Raw genomic sequence first — 16,615 nt, 5'->3', positions numbered from 1 at the left:
GTTTCTTAACAAATTCCTTCTCCTTGGATTCTTGTGTTTTGGTTCTCTGTTTAGCATCCTTCTTGACTCTTCTATTGACCTAAAAGACTCTTCACCTTACAGATCACGTGATATTGTTGCCTTGTTGGGATTTTTGCTTTTACCCAGAACCGAATTACTTTGTTGGCTGTGACAGTAGCACTGGTACATGTTGGTTGCGATTGTGTACAGTGCAGGAAATAAAACCTGGCCAACACCTGCCGATTCGCATGCTTGCCCTCCGCTCCATTCACTTCAGGTGTTGGCTGGACAGCTGTCTGTTACACAGGGATTCACTCATCCATAGTTTTAATCACCTTAATATCATTCATCAACGCTTGCAAATTACTGTTATAAATTATAGTAAGTGAATTTCAGGCAAAAATATATTTAGACAGTGAGACACATGGGAGTGGTATAGGCTGCTGCGGGAATATTTAGGCTATGTGCCCACGTTGCGGAACTGAAGCGTATTTTTTATGCTTCTCCCTGGCGGGAAAATCGCATGCGGATTTTACATGCGGTTTTCCCGCCAGGTAGAAGCGTTTGTGAGGCGTCTTTGCATGCATTTCCGCATGCGGGTTATCAAGCACTTCTCCAAGTGATTAAAGCATCACTTGGAAAAGTGCTTGACAACTTGTTCACACTATATAAATCCATGCAACCGGCATGGATTTAAATAGTGTGACCAAGTAATAGTTAAAAAAAAAGAATCAGAATGGTAAAAAATAAAAAAATAAAGTTTATACTCACCTTCTGATGCATTCTCTGCCCCGTCCGGAGTCTTGAGCTGCTCACGCTATTGTGTGCTGGACCTGCGGTGACATCATTGAGTCATGTGATGGGTCACATGACTCAATGACGTGGCAGGTCCTTCACACAACAGCGCGACGGAGGAAAACATCAGAAGATAAGTATAAACTTTATTTTATTCTTTTTTTTACAGGTTCTTTGGTACCCAGGTCTGGATGAGAGTCTCCTCTCCTCCAGACTTGGGTACCATCCGCACATTGATTCCGCATGCGGAAACGCAAAATTAATGAAGATGCTGAGGATTTTTGACCGCAGCATATACGCTGCGGAAAAATCCGCAGCATGGGCATTGACATTGCGGAATGCCATTGGGGACCATGGGGTGCGGATATACAAGCGTTTACGCTGCGGAAATTCCGCAGCATATACGCTTCTAATACGCAACGTGGGCACGCAGCCTAAGGGATTAGAGTTACCTAAAACAGTGAATAACACTGAATGTTGTCTGTAATCTGGCAAGTTTACTTTGAATCCATCAATAGTTTGGTTACCAAGAATGCCAAGTCACTTAAACAAATGGAGATAAAAGAATAGCCTTCCAAATATCCTAATGCAAGTAGGGTGGAAAGGACCATGTGACAGTAGGAATACCTTTATAAAATAGATATTTTATTGATAAGAATAAAAATAGGACAAAGATACATTAAAAACAGGTGTCTCATGTGAGGGAGTAGCCTGACCCACAGTCCAATGATTAGAACAAAAACATACAGATAAAAAGTATGTGTATGTAAAATATATAATATATAACATAATGTATAATTAAAATAAATTAAATAAATGTATTTTATATATTGCAAAACTCTTGTTCATTGAGTAATGCCGCAAAAAATATTCACAAAATAGTAATCCGAGAGGGTTCATATCTGTGATCTAAATGGGGGTTGTGCGCTAACAATGTGATCGTTCTGTCCCCATATAGTGTGCACATGAACAATCGTTCTTCCTCACGCAGTTTACATTGGTGTTCTTGTTCTGTAAAAGGCTGATTTCCACAGACCATTGAACTTGTTTTATCTATTCGTGCTCGATTTGAGCAGAATTCTCTCCGTCTAAATACGGCTTTAGCGCAGATTGTTTTCAGTGAATCAGAGGATGAGGCCAATCAATCTATATATACCGGCAATTTCATGGAGTTTATTCATGTCTTTTCAGGATTAGCGAAGCGTGTTGGAGCTCGGCTACTACTGGCATCTACTTCAGAGGTCTATGGAGGTAATTGTGACATTACATTTGTGTATTTTAGAATATTGCTAAAGAGGTTAAAGGCCCCGTCACACATAACGAGATCGCTAGCGAGATCGTTATTACGTCACGGTTTTGGGATCGCTGGAGAGTCGTTTTGTGATCGCTGGGGAGCTGTCAAACATGCAGAACTTCCCAACCATTTCGGCCGCCCCAGCGATCTAACTAACTATCTCGGCGGTCGTTGGGACGCTTTTGACGCGCCCCTGGGCCTTCTGTGTCGTGCGGCATCGCGCGCACGGGGGCTTACCCGGAGCCGGATCAGATGGGGGTAGTAGTCTCGTGGCGGTGACCCGGTCCGTGCCCAGGGAGTCAAACTAAGTGGCGAGTCTATTAGCAGTAGATGTTGAATGACTACGCCACCCGTTGAATGCAGCTTTGGAGCTGCCGCTGCAGGGCAGACCGCTGAGGCCGGTGGAAGGATGGTGCAGCGGGGATGGTATAACCCCCAACGGGAGGGGTATGGCCTCAGGGCAGCAGGTGTAGATGATGGGGGTTGTGATGGTGCAGCAAGGAGAGTCAGAAACGTATGGTGCAGTTTCAGGGTTTTTACTCACAGATGGTACTTCAGTCACTTCGGCCGGGAGTGACCACCCGAGCCGTACTGCGTTCACCAGGTGCGGGACTCGGCTAACCCCCAGGCAGTTCCGGAGCGTGGTCCTGAGCTCCCCTCTCTCTCTCTTTCTGCTGGCCGTCCCCACCAGGGATCCACCTTTGTCCGGCTCCCTCGGGCCTCTTGGTGGTTAAACCTTCTCTGGCTTTCCTGACCCTACTCGTGGTGTGCCTTCCTGGTGGATATGGTGAGGGTCGTGGCAAAACTTGACCACGACCTCTGGTTCCTGGCTGAGGATCATTAGCCTCCACCAGTTTGGGTTCCGGTACCCGTTTCCGCCAACCCTTCACCCAGTAACTTGTGGGATCTCAGGGTTCCCTCTGGCTCTGCGTCTCTGGGCCTTTCTTCCTCCTCTCTCTCCACTGCAGGCTTGGCCCTGGAGCTGGGCCCAGCCGGAGCCACAGCTCCCTGTCAGCCCTCCTCAGACTGACTGACTGACTCACTGACCCTGTCCTAAGATGGTGCCCACCATATATACTCCCTCTATGTGTGAGCCCAGGTGACTAGCACCCAATGGGCTCCTATCTCTATGCCCAGAGCCCCTCCCCTATCTGCCCCTACACTACTGGGATGTTCCACCCCCCCTCCCACTCCAGCCAGGGACAGACACTGTCGTACCTGCACATTCACCTAGTGGGAGTACCATTGATCTGTCCCCCGGAAATGGGATGAGTGTAGTGCATGCAGCTAGCTGAGCTCAGTCCCACACTCCATCCTTACCCGGGAGTGGAATACCACACCTCTGGCTCGAGGTGCACTACCCCTGTAGCAGCCGAGTCCTCGGGGTGCTACACTTTCACACAGCAGCTATTTCAACGATCCACACCTTGATAAGGACTGTACTGTGTCACAAAGGCGTGCATAAAATTACTTTTCGTAAAATTACGTGCATTTTTGACCACTTTTTTGCGCACGCTTTTTAAAAATGCTCCATGTGCCTCTGTGTCTGCCGGCAAAGTGAATGTGAAATTCACTTTGCCGTACAGACACTGCGTAAATATACGCTGCACTTTTATGGGAGAAAGCGCGGGCGTTAAAAGAATCAACATGTCAATTCTTTACACACCTGCGGCCGCACTTTCTCCCATAGGAACCCATTATCCCCGCTGGAATTACGTATTAAACCACTTTATTTTTATTATTTTCACGCTTACTGTTTTGGGGTTCCTCCACTTCAGGGGCGTGGAAAAGTCCAATTTATGCACGCCTACGTGTCTCAGTTCTGAATCGCTAATGAGGTCGTTGATAAGGTGTCAAATACAGCGATGCACACTGCCCAGCGGGAGCGCAACGACCCAGGAATGGTCCAGGAAGCTTTGTAACGATCAGCAATCTCACAGCAGGGGCCTGATCGTTGCTACCTGTCAGACATAACGAGATCGCTAGCAAGATCGCTATTGCGTCACAAAAACCATGACGTATCAACGAACTCGCTAGTGATCTCGTTATGTGTGATGGGGCCTTTACACTTGAAATCGCTTTCAACATTGTTCCTGCGTCTCATTATCTTTACCACCATTATCTCAGGTGTCAAGCTGCAGAGCAAAAGATAAAAAGTCCAGACTGTGATAAATGATGTAATGTTGGCTGTTGTAATCTTTGGCCTTTATATTGTTTGTTGTTTTGATATAATGGTTCCTTGTAAAGCCCATAGTCTGTATTCTACTTATTATTACATTCACTTTATGCTTTTTCCTCAATCTCCTCCTATGTTAATCATCAGATCCAGAAGTTCACCCTCAAAATGAAGACTACTGGGGACATGTGAATCCTATTGGCCCCCGAGCATGTTATGATGAGGGAAAGCGAGTAGCAGAGACCATGTGCTATGCTTATATGAAACAGGTTGGTCGTGTTACTAATATTCAGTGTAATCTGGAAGACGTCTCACACCAACTTTATTCTCCATTTACTGTCAATGTGATGAACTTTTTTTCAGTAACAGCTTTTCTCCCTGCAATGCCCCCCCCTCCCCAAATTATTGACCCATGTCATGGATCAAAATCGTTCATACAAGTCTGGATCCGTGGAAATTATGGATAGCATTAGAGTCATTTATACTGTAATGTCTAAAAAAAAAAAAAAAAAAAAAAAAATCTGGTCTCCCAAGCAAATATATAAAACTGGAGAACGTCATAGTCCGAATAATGGGGTCTGACAAACTCTTAATGAGGCCTTGCAGACGCCCTTATTCTGACCTCTATATCTTTAAGCCCTATGTATTTCCTGTGCTCTAATTACATTAGGGAGACTTTATTTGCTGAGGGATTGTTGTTGTTTTTTTGCTGATTGTGTGATTTGCCCAAGTTTCAAAACTATTGCACGTTGTGTAATTTGCGCAGTTTTAAGTCCCTTGATAAGTAGCTAATCTTGTATGTGATGGAGTAGTTGATTTTTCCACTACCCATGTAATAGAGTGCTCTTGTATTAAATCTACAATCTTTACAGCATGCTCCATCTGAAATGGGTCAATTTAGTCTTACAATATTAAAATGTCTGTGGCACACAAGCAATATAAATGTTCTGTACATTAAGAATGGTAGAAATGGTAAAAAACAAACCCCAAAATACACCGTTGGAGAATTAAATGAGGGTCCCATCTTGATAACGATCAGCTAAGCCGCTAGGGCCCTATGCAGGACCTGGCAAGACAGAGGGCAATAAAAGCTGCAATCCTTCATTTGGGTGCTACAGTTGAAATGAACATACATACTGCAATTACCCCCTCCCTCCCCTAAGTTTGAAAGCTGATTGCTCAAGGTTGCTTCACTCGGTAATTGCCTAAAAAAGTGGGAAATGTTTCAGTTACTATGTTATAGGTGTTCTATATAGACTGGGTCAATGTAGGGAACCACTCAGATAGCCTTCTAGTGGTGCTGTGACTTCTTAGCATCTACTACTCATCTGCTTTTTTTCCTACGAGGCTGTGACTTAACACTTTAAAAACCAAAAAGGTATTTGACATATTACTTTTCACTTCAAATTCTTTTGGAGCGCTTTGATAAAAGTATTTCAGATTTCTTGGAAATTCTGCTATCTTTCTTTTTGTGAAAACCACAAAGTTCAGTCTTTGAAGTTGGGTTTCTGCCATAAGTTTAAATGACAATGAGTTCTGGGGTGGCCAGTCCACTCTTCTGCTGCCAGCCTCATCTTGATATAATAATGGCTTGATCTTCACAGCAGTGGGCTTGAAGTTGTTATATTATTGTTAATTATGTTTTATTTCCAACCAAATTAATTTCAAAGGGTGTTTCATTATGTAAAATAGAATGTGTTTATACGAGTCACAAATTACAGAATCAATTAACCATGCCAGAGCAATTCATTATAGGCCTGAGGTCTTCGACAAGATGGTTTTGTGAATGTGTGTCCTTGCTATAGGAAATGCTGCATTGATAACATTATGTCATATAATACATGCTGTGCCCTCTCAAGGAAAGCTCATCACAACTTATTGGAAACATTTACATGGGTTTTCTTTTTATAAATGGGTACAATTTCAAACAGCACATAGAAGCAAGCAACTCGTCAACATTCATAAGAACAGAGGGCTTCTTAATTCCATAGGTTACCGGCTACCTCTGCAAACTAACAAAGGGCAGTATTCTATCAGAGGTGGCTAGGTTCCTGGGCAAGTAGTGCAGCTCTTGTATGCTTTATACTATAGAGCTTGCAAGCGCTGCTCTGAAGCTAGCCAGATGGCTGGATCCAGCCAGGTTCATTGTCCCTGCACTTACACAATGCTGCAGAGGCAAAGCTAGCTCTGCTGTCAACAGTGGACAGTTTGGGCCAACTGTGCGGCCATGTTGCTGGTCAGTTTCGTCGGTCATTCAGGAACGCCCCCTAGCAAGTAAGAAGCCAGTAGGCTGGTTAGTGGTACCTTCCAAAACTCGTAATGAAAACAACCTTGTAAAGTGATACAAGCTATGGTAGAAAAATACATGCTTATTTGTGTAGAATGTTTTTACAAACAAAAGTCACATTTTTACTGGAAGAAAATGTGGTCTCTAAATTTGTTTTTCTTGTTGGCAGGAAGGTGTGGAGGTCAGAGTGGCTCGGATATTTAATACATTTGGGCCACGTATGCACATGAATGATGGAAGAGTTGTCAGTAACTTTGTACTACAAGCACTACAAGGAGAGCCTTTAACTGTAAGTACGAAATGGCAAACCGTTCTGGTCTAAATGCCCTCTAATAGGTTTCTTCTAATTGAAGGCTGGTATAAACATCCTACCTGTTCCTCACATCGGCACATGCTGTTTTCTGCACCAAATCTTTTAGTTGGATTAAAAGGAAATTGCTCTCTATACCGTACATGATAGAATGAATGAAAAATGAATCAACTTTATGAAAGAACTTTTAATAAGCTAAGTGAAGTTGCATCACTAGCAAATAAAATTGGCCAAGGTTTTCATGCCATGTTTTATGGAAGGAATCTGGAACTTTTAGGCATTACGATTTCTCTACTCATTGTTTTGGGTCCAGAAGTATGACATAGCGGCTTTCTAATGATATTTGCTTGATGATTGTACACCTATTATGAGCCGTCCTCGTCAATCCTTAACCTCCTCGACATCGTTGTTGCCCTCCTAGTCCGCCCTTGATGTCGTCCGTGTGTCCTCTGGGCCGTGTCCTTTTCTTGCCCGCGTCCTCTCTGGCCTGTGTCCTCCATACCTGATCCTTTTGGCCTGTGTCTTCGTCCTCTGGCCCGCGTCCTCCATACCTGGTCCCTTTGGCCCGTGCCCTCGCTCCTCCATACCTGGTCCCTTTTGGCCCTCGCTCCTCCATACCTGGTCCCTTTTGGCCCTCGCCTCCTCCATACCTGGTCCCTTTTGGCCCTCGCCTTCTCCATACCTGGTCCCTTTTGGCCCTCGCCTTCTCCATACCTGGTCCCTTTTGGCCCTCGCCTTCTCCATACCTGGTCCCTTTTGGCCCTCGCCTTCTCCATACCTGGTCCCTTTAGGCCCTCGCCTTCTCCATACCTGGTCCCTTTAGGCCCTCGCCTTCTCCATACCTGGTCCCTTTAGGCCCTCGCCTTCTCCATACCTGGTCCCTTTAGGCCCTCGCCTTCTCCATACCTGGTCCCTTTAGGCCCTCGCCTTCTCCATACCTGGTCCCTTTTGGCCCTCGCCTTCTCCATACCTGGTCCCTTTTGGCCCTCGCCTTCTCCATACCTGGTCCCTTTTGGCCTTCGCCTTCTCCATACCTGGTCCCTTTTGGCCCTCGCCTTCTCCATACCTGGTCCCTTTTGGCCCTCGCCTTCTCCATACCTGGTCCCTTTTGGCCCTCGCCTTCTCCGTTTGTACAATGGGGATAATAAGTATTTGATACACTGCTGATTTTGCAAGTTTTCCTACCTACAAAGAATTGAGGTCTGTAATTTTTTATTGTTGCAACACTTCAACTATGAGCAACAGAATAGTTAAGGAAATAAATGGAAATCACGTTGTATGATGTTAAAGTAATTGATCACCTATCAACCATCAAGAATTCTGGCTCACAGACCTGTTAGATTTTTCTTTAGAAGCCCTCCTACTCTGCCCTTAGTTCCTGTATTAATTGTTTCTGTTTATACTCGTTACTTGTATAAAAGACACCTGTCCACATAGACCTGCATAAGGCTGGGATTGGCTACAGGGCAATAGGCAAGCAGCTTCGTGAGAAGGCAATAACTGTTGGCGCAGTTATTAGAGAATGGAAGAAGCAAAATGGCTGGCAGTCTTCCTCGGTCTGGGGCTCCATGCAAGATCTCGCCTCGTGGGGTAAGGATAATTCTGAGAAAGGTCAGGAATTGGCCCAGAACTACACGGGAGGACCTGGTCAATTACCTTAAGAGAGCTGGGAATACAGTCTCAAACATTACCATTTATAACACTACACCGTCATGGATTAAAATCCTGCAGAGCACGCAAGGTCCACCTGCTCATGCCAGCTGTAACGGGGCCGGGAGGTGGAACCTCTGAGCTGCAATACAAAGGGGAAGTCCTTGTAAGGAAGCGGGTGACTCCCAGGGAAGGCAAGCAGGTAGCCACAGCAAGTGTCGGGGACAGTCTCTGGGTAGACAGGCAGGAGGTCACAGCAAGTGACAGCAGGATCTCCAGGCAGGCTGGCAGAAAGCAAGCGGGTGCTCCCAGGTGAGCGGTCTGACAGACGAGGCAGGTAACAGGCAGGTAACTGATGGATAACAGGCTGGCAGGCAGTACGAGAAGTCAGGCTAGCAGCAGAACCTGAGGGCTGAAGCACAGGAAGACACAGTGCAAACAACTTTGCTCGGGCACCTCCATTTTGGAGGAGGTGCCTTATATATGGGAGATCCTCCGGCAATTGGCCGGGGACTCCTTAGGACGGCGCGCGTGGCCCCTTTAAGAGGGAGCGCGCCCTAAGCACAGTGCCTGGGAAGCAGCGTGCGCTGCCAGCAGCGCGGGAGGAAGATGCCGAGCACGGAGCAGAGGGGTGAGGGGAATGGCTTCTCTGCCTAGCAAGGGGCAGAGACTCCGATGCTACACCAGCACATGTCCAAGTCCGTTTGAAGTTCGCGAATGACCAACTGGATGATCCAGAGAAGGTCATGTGGTTAGGAGTCTGAAATAGATCTTTTTGGTATCCACAGCCACATTTGGAGGAAGAAGAATGTTGAGTACAACCCCCAAGAACACAGTCCCAACCGTGAAGCATGGTGGGGGAAGCATACATTGGGAGTGCTTTTCTGCAAAGGGGACAGGATGACTGCACCGTATTAAAGGGAGAATGGATGTGGAGTAATGTATCGCGAGATTTTGGCCAATAACCTCCTTCTGTCAGTAAGAGCATTGAAGATGGGTCGTAGCTGGGTCTTTCAGCTTGACAATGATCTGAAACACACAGCCAGGGCAACTAAGGTTAAGAAGCATTTCAAAGTCCTGGAATGGCCTAGCCAGTCTCCAGACTTTAACCCAATAGAAAATCTTTGGAGAGAGCTGAAACTCAATGTTGCCCAACAACTACCCCGAAACCTGAAAGATCTGGAGATCTGTATGGATTAGTGGGCTAAAATCCCTACTGCAGTGTGTTCAAACCTGGTCAAGAACTTCAGGAAACGTTTGACCTCTGTAATTGTAAACAAAGGTTTCTGTACCAAATATTTAAGTTGTATCAAATACTTAATTTGCATTTTTATTACATGAAATATATAAAAATCATACGATATGATTGTTTGCTTTTTTTTTTTTTTTTTTTTTTTTGAGATTGTGTCTGAGGTGTACCTACGATAACAATTACAGACTCCTCCATTCTTTGTAGGTGGGAAAACTTGAAAAATCGGCAGTGTTTCAAATACTTATTTTCCTCACTGTGTGTTTTTGTTTTATCAAACTCTGAATTTTTTTCTTGTTATGCAGTGTACTTTATTTGATAACGGAAATTGTCATTCAAAACTGCAATTCGCCCTGCAAAGAAAAATTAAAACCATCATATAGCTATGTTACTGGAAAAATAATTAATACAATTGTGGATCTTTAACATTTTCCCGACCACCCACTGTAGAAAAACGTCGGCGCTTGCTGGGCTCTGTGCAGCGCCGACGTTTAAAAACGGTGGGTGGTCTCGCAGCGCTCAGGACCCCCAGGGTCCTGCAAGCGCTGCAATTCCGGTGCAGAGCGTTAGCTTTGACAGGTAACATCATCGGGACCTGATTGGATCAGGTCCCAGTGATGTTAACCCTTTGCTATGTTCTATATGCCGCGATCTATAGTGATCGCGGCATATAGAAGATAGACAGAGGAGAGGGGGGTCGTCTTACTTACCTCTCCTTCCAGGACCTGGGGTTGCGATGGCAGCTGGAGGTCACATGACCGCCTCCAGATCTGCCATATATGGTGTCCTGCCTGGCTCAGCTCAGCTGAAGCCAGGCAGGAGACTGACTGTGAAACAGTCAGCGAAGATCTCATGTAATGTAATCTATGTCTATTACATTACATTACATTACATTACATGAGATCAGTGGTCAGAAAAATAAAAATGAATGTCCCATACAGGGACTAAGTAAAAATGTAAAAAAAATAAAAAAAAATAAAATCACAAAATAAATAAAATATTAAACCAATAAATCCATATATTTTTACAAAACCAAAAAAGTACACACATTTGTTATCGCCGCGTCCGAAACAACCCGAGCTATAAAACTGTCACACTAACTCCTTCTGTGCACACCGTAATAAAAATAAATAAAAAACCGAGCAAAAAAATATGCTTTTTCATCATATCGTCAAACAAAAAGTGGAAAAAAATGCGATCAAAAAGCAAAATAGAAATAAAAATGGTACCGCTGAAAACGTCATCTTGTTCCGCCAAAAAAAGCCGCCATACAGCTCCATCAGCCGAAAAATAAAGTTATAGCGCTCAGAATAAAGCAATGCAAAAAAAATATTTTTTTCTATAAAATTGTTTGTGTAAAAGCGCCAAAACATAAAAAAAATACAGTAAGTGTAGTATCTCTGTAAACGTACTGACCCGAAGAATAACGCTGCCTGATCACTTTTACCACACTCAGAACGGCATAAAAAAAAACCTCAAAACAATTCCTGAATTGTTGGTTTTTGTTAATTTTACCTCCCAAAAAACGGAATAGAAAGCGATCAAAAAATGTCACGTACCCAAAAAATGGTACCAATAAAAATGTCAACTCGTCCCGCAAAAAACAAGCCGTCACATGACTGTCGGACGAAATATGGAAAAATTATAGCTCTCAAAATATGGTGATGCAAAAACTAGATTTTGCAAAAAAAAGCGTCTCAGTGTGTGACAGCTGTCAGTCATAAAAACCCGATATAAATCTGGTATCTCTGTAATCGCACCGACCCGAAGAATAAAGTAATCTCATCACTTATACCGCACGAGGAGCGGCGTAAAAAATAAATAAAACCAATTCTTCACCTGCTACTGATTTGTTTATTATGTCTCCCAAAGATCACAGTAAGGCTCTGCTCACATTTATCCTGTGCTCTGCGCTGAGCACTTACACCAGGCTTTCCGTGTAATTCTCTGAAATATGTGATTCAGACGGAACCCATGACGGAAGATTCCCTGTAATGAGGCAGATATAGGCTACTGTGGACGCCGTCTAGCCTGGGATCCCACGGTGTCATTTGTTTTAGGCGTGCATAAAAGTGCGGTTGGCCACAGTTTTGTGCACTTATGAAAAAAAGGACACCGCTAAACACAGGCCAGACGGAGTCCAGAGTAACTCTGCTGCCTCATTACAGTGAATGGATCCGGCAGGGGTTTCATCTGAATTACATCACTTGGAAATTTAGATGGAAACCCCGATGTAAGTGCTCAGCCTAGAGCGCCGGATAAATGTTACGTAAAATGTTCCCAATAAAAGCTTCAACTCAGTCCTCAAAAAAAGCTAGTCCCCACTCAGGTCCATCATCTGTTAAAAATATAAGGGACTTCCAAGTTACTGGTAGCAGAAAGGCTCTGGAAAAGCGAAATGGCCCTTGCCCCCCAAACGAAATTCAGAAAATTTTGTGCTCCCAAATCCAAATGCCTATTCTACAATAATTTGTTCTCCTATTGTCAAATAGCACTCCGTCCCCCCCCCCCTCCCCAGATCTCGCCGTATGGCTGAGCGGTACAATACAGCCACATATGGGGTATTGCCACTTTTAGAAGAAATTGTGTGACACATTTCGGCACTATTTTTACCCACTGCCCTGTGTGAAAATGTAAAATCTGAGGGTAAAACATTTTTTTTGGGGTAAAAATATAATTATGCTTTATTCACTGCCCAATGGTATAAATTTAAAAATTAAAAAATACGCACTACTTCCCTAGATGAATTCCTTGAGAGGTGTAGTTTACAAAATGGGGTCACTTATGGGGGTTTCTGCTGTTTTGGCATGTCAGCGACTCTTCAAATGTGACATGGTGTCAGCAACCTATCCCAGCCAACTAGCGCTCCTTTCTCTTCCGAACCCTGCCGTACACCAAAGCAGTGGTTTTCCCCCACATATGGGGTATCTGCGTACTAAGGAGAAATTGCACAACAAATTTCATGGTGCAACTTATCCTCTTACCCTTATGATAATGCAAAATTAGGGAATGAAAAACATTTTTTGTGGGGAAAAATGTGAAAATTGTATATTTTCGCCAAATTTCCGTTCCCCCCCCCCCCCCCCCACAAATAAACGCAAGTTATATGGAACAAATTTTACCACTATCATGAAGTACAATATGTCACGAAAAGCAATCTCAGAATCAGAGGGATCCGTTGAAGCATTCCAGAGAAATTACTTCATAAAGTGACAGTGGTCAGAATTTAAAAAATTGGCCCGCTCACGAAGGCAAAAACAGGCTCTGGTGCGAAGTGGTTAAAGGCAAGGAGGGAAAAATTTCTGCACCTTCAAGGTGTTGGCGAAATTCTTTCTGAAAGTGTGTGTAATTTAATGAACTTCTGAATGTTTTTGGAGTTGTTCATTTTTACAGGCAAGAGTTGTTCAAACTGCATCACAAAGTTTTATCATCTATTAAGCCATTTTTCTTACATTTTACTGTAAATAAGGTTTTTGTTTTTCCTTCTGTAGGTATATGGATCAGGATCACAGACTAGGGCGTTTCAATATGTCAGGTTAGTGTGTAATAATTGTGTGTGTGTGTGTGTGTGTGTGTGTGTGTGTGTGTGTGTATATATATAATCTGAGAGAGAGAGAGAATACATACATCTCTATTATACAAAATGTCATTTCTGCCACCATAGTTGGGTTATTTCACTTAGTAAAGAATTAGCAAAATTCTGCTGACAGGTTTTACAGACATTGTCATGTTGGCGCTGTTACAGATTAAAATGATACTTGCAGTGAAGAATTCAATCTTGTGGTTCTTGATTTTAAATATCGCGCCGGCGCATTCAATATAGTGGTCTTCAAAAATGAAAACAACAAAATGGCGTCCACTGTGTACCGAGGACCAATGCGGGAGCGTGCACAAGAGGCAGTCATCACCACTGCACATAGGAGCGCAGCGCACACAGGATTGCTCCCAACATATTTGGTATTACTAGTATTAAAATAAATTCAACCCCACTGTGCCACCAATGTATCAAAATATAATATAAACATTAATTTTCTGGCTGCCTACCTAGTGGGATAGAGCATATATATACATAGTGATACAGAACTTATCAGACTGTAAACAGCATGGTAAAGGCAGTTGGTGAGGATATATAGCTAGGCATCTATTTATTAAATAGCAAATCTTTCTAGAGGTTGATGATGATGATGAAAAGCTTGATAAGCGATACATTGGTTGATATAAAGTTAGATATTCACTAGGTTGATCTATCCATCCAATAAATGTATGGCTAGAAAATGTATTGATCAATGTACAGTGGGTACGGAAAGTATTCAGACCCCTTTAAATTTTTCACTTTCATTGCAGCCATTTGGTAAATTCTAAAGTTCGTTTTTTTTTCTCATTAAGGTACATGCTGCACCCCATCTTGACTGAAAAAATCCAGAAATGTAGAATTTTTTAAAGAAAAACTGAAATATCAACTGGTCATAAGTATTCAGACCCTTTGCTCAGACACTCATATTTAAGTCACATGCTGTCCATTTCCTATTTCCTTGTGATCCTCCTTGGGATGGTTCTACTCCTTCATTGGAGTCCAGCTGTGTTTAATTAAACTGATAGGACTTGATTTGGAAAGGCACACACCTGTCTGTCAGACCAAATGAGAATCATGAGCTCAAAGGAACTGCCCAAGGAGCTCAGACAGAATTGTGGCAAGACACCGATCTGGCCAAGGTTACAAAACAATTTCTACATTACACAAGGTTCCTAAGAGCACAGTGGCCTCCATAATCCTTAAATGGAAGAAATTTGGGACCACCAAAAGCCTTCCTAGACCTGGCCGTCCAGCCAAACTGAGCAATCATGGGAGAAGAGCCTTGGTGAGAGAGGTAAAGAAGAACCCCAAGATCACTGTGGCGGAGCTCCAGAGATGCAGTAGGGAGATGGGAGAAAATTCCAAAAAGTCAACTATCACTGCAGCCCTCCACCAGTTGGGCCTTTGTCAGAGTGGCCCAACGGAAGCCTCTCCTCAATGCAAGACATATGAAAACCCGCTTAGAATTTGCTCAGAAACACACTCCCAGACTATGAGAAATAAGATTCTCTGATCTGATGAGATGAAGAGAGAACTTTTTGGTGATAATTCTAAGCGGTATGTGTGGAGAAAACCAGACACTGCTCATCCTCTGCCCAATAGTGAAACATGGTGGTGGCAGCATCATGTTATGGGGGTGTTTTTCAGCTGCAGGGAGAGGACAACTGGTTGCAATTGAAGGAGACATGAATGCGGCCAAATACAGAGATATCCTGGATGAAAACCTCTTTCAGAGGGCTCTGGACCTCAGACTTGGGCGAAGGTTCACCTTCCAACAAGACTGACCCTAAGCACACAGCTAAAATAACAAAGGAGTGGCTTCAGAGCAACTCTGTGACCATTCTTGACTGGCCCAGCCAGAGCCCTGACCTAAACCCAATTGAGCATCTCTGGAGAGACCTGAAAATGGCTGTCCACCAATGTTCACCATCCAACCTGACGGAACTGGGAAGGATCTGCAAGGAAGAATGGCAGAGGATCCCCAAATCCAGGTGTGAAAAACTTGTTGCATCATTCCCAAGAAAACTCATGGCTGTACTAGCTCAAATGGGTGCTGCTACTCAATACTGAGCAAAGGGTCTGAATACTTATGATCATGTGATATTTCAGTTTATCTTTTTTAATTTGCAAAAATTTCTACATTTTGTTTTTTTCAGCCAAGATGGGGTGCAGAGTGTACTTTAATGAGAAAAAATGAACTTTTTAGAATTTACCAAATGGCTGCAATGAAACGGAGTCAAAAATTTTAAAGGGGTCTGAATCCTTTCCGTACTCACTATCTACCAATGAATGTATCGCCTATCTACATCTTCACTAACTGCCTTTACCATGTTATTTACAGTCTGGTTCATTCTAGATCCCCCCCCCGCTCTTGAGCACATATGCGATTTACACACTTAGTCGCTGCTCTCCCCATTTCTCTCAAAGCTCAGTGAAAAACAGACTAGTTGTTGCGTGACCGTAAGTATCAAAATCACATGAGTGAAGTGGCCATGAGATGACTGATGAAACCTGCCAGCAAGCAGAGCTGAATCCTGACGGTATATTAAATGCTATTTGGATTGGATTGGCATGCCACAGGGCTTCATTTTATAATTAAAGGACTCGTCTGGTTTGTGATGAAAGTCTGCAGTCACTCTGTGACTTCAGGCTTCTGAAATCTCACAGCGCATGCACTGCACACTTTTTTAAAATTCTCCCTTGCCGGTGGCAAGAGTGGACGGTCATGTGAGTGCAAGTATGTGATTTATATACTTCTGGCCATATTCCGACTAGACGTGTCTGGCCTCGCTCAATTCATTTTCATCGAGTAAGGCCACACGTCTAGTCGGCATGTGACTGCATGTATGCAAATCGCTGGCATGAGAGAATCCAGACAGTGTGCAGTGCGTGTTGTGAGAATTCTGCCGTCACATAGAATGACTGCAGACTCATTACAAACTTGGACAACCCCTTTAATGTTCCTAACATAAATAAAAATGAGAATTAGTCAGTATTACAAAAAACATTTATATCCAGGTACCGGAAAGATGGTGTTGTCTCTGGGAGTCGTTCTCTTTATTTTCTTCATCTTGATGCCCTTAAAAATAGCAGTGTCATTATAATGCTCCTGAATAAAAAATATCTGCTCTAAGCTGAGCCCCTGAATAAATAATTGCCCCTTACTACTGTACAGACCAAAAGTTTAGACACACCTTCTCATTTAAAGATTTTTCTGTATTTTCATGACTATGAAAATTGTACATTCACACTGAAGGCATCAAAACTATGAATTAACACA

General features: G+C 43.5%; 1 protein-coding gene across 3 annotated transcripts in view; it reads left to right on the top strand.

Annotated features, from left to right (window-relative positions):
* LOC141211215 (UDP-glucuronic acid decarboxylase 1) overlaps nucleotides 1-16,615 on the top strand; it is a 63,657-nt gene that overhangs the window by 32,511 nt on the left and 14,531 nt on the right. For all 3 annotated transcript variants that reach the window (XM_073664804.1, XM_073664802.1, XM_073664803.1), the window contains exons 8-11: nucleotides 1,987-2,046; nucleotides 4,413-4,534; nucleotides 6,722-6,841; nucleotides 13,253-13,296. In XM_073664804.1, coding sequence (XP_073520905.1) covers nucleotides 1,987-2,046; nucleotides 4,413-4,534; nucleotides 6,722-6,841; nucleotides 13,253-13,296 — 346 coding nt within the window. The remainder of the gene's footprint in view (nucleotides 1-1,986; nucleotides 2,047-4,412; nucleotides 4,535-6,721; nucleotides 6,842-13,252; nucleotides 13,297-16,615) is intronic.

Source organism: Phyllobates terribilis, unplaced genomic scaffold (assembly GCF_046119375.1).
Source record: "Phyllobates terribilis strain yellow unplaced genomic scaffold, ASM4611937v1 Scaffold_2__4_contigs__length_985480577, whole genome shotgun sequence".
NCBI classification, from domain to species: domain Eukaryota; kingdom Metazoa; phylum Chordata; class Amphibia; order Anura; family Dendrobatidae; genus Phyllobates; species Phyllobates terribilis.
Note: the sequence above shows the minus strand (reverse complement) of the source record. Positions and strands in the feature narration are given on the sequence as shown.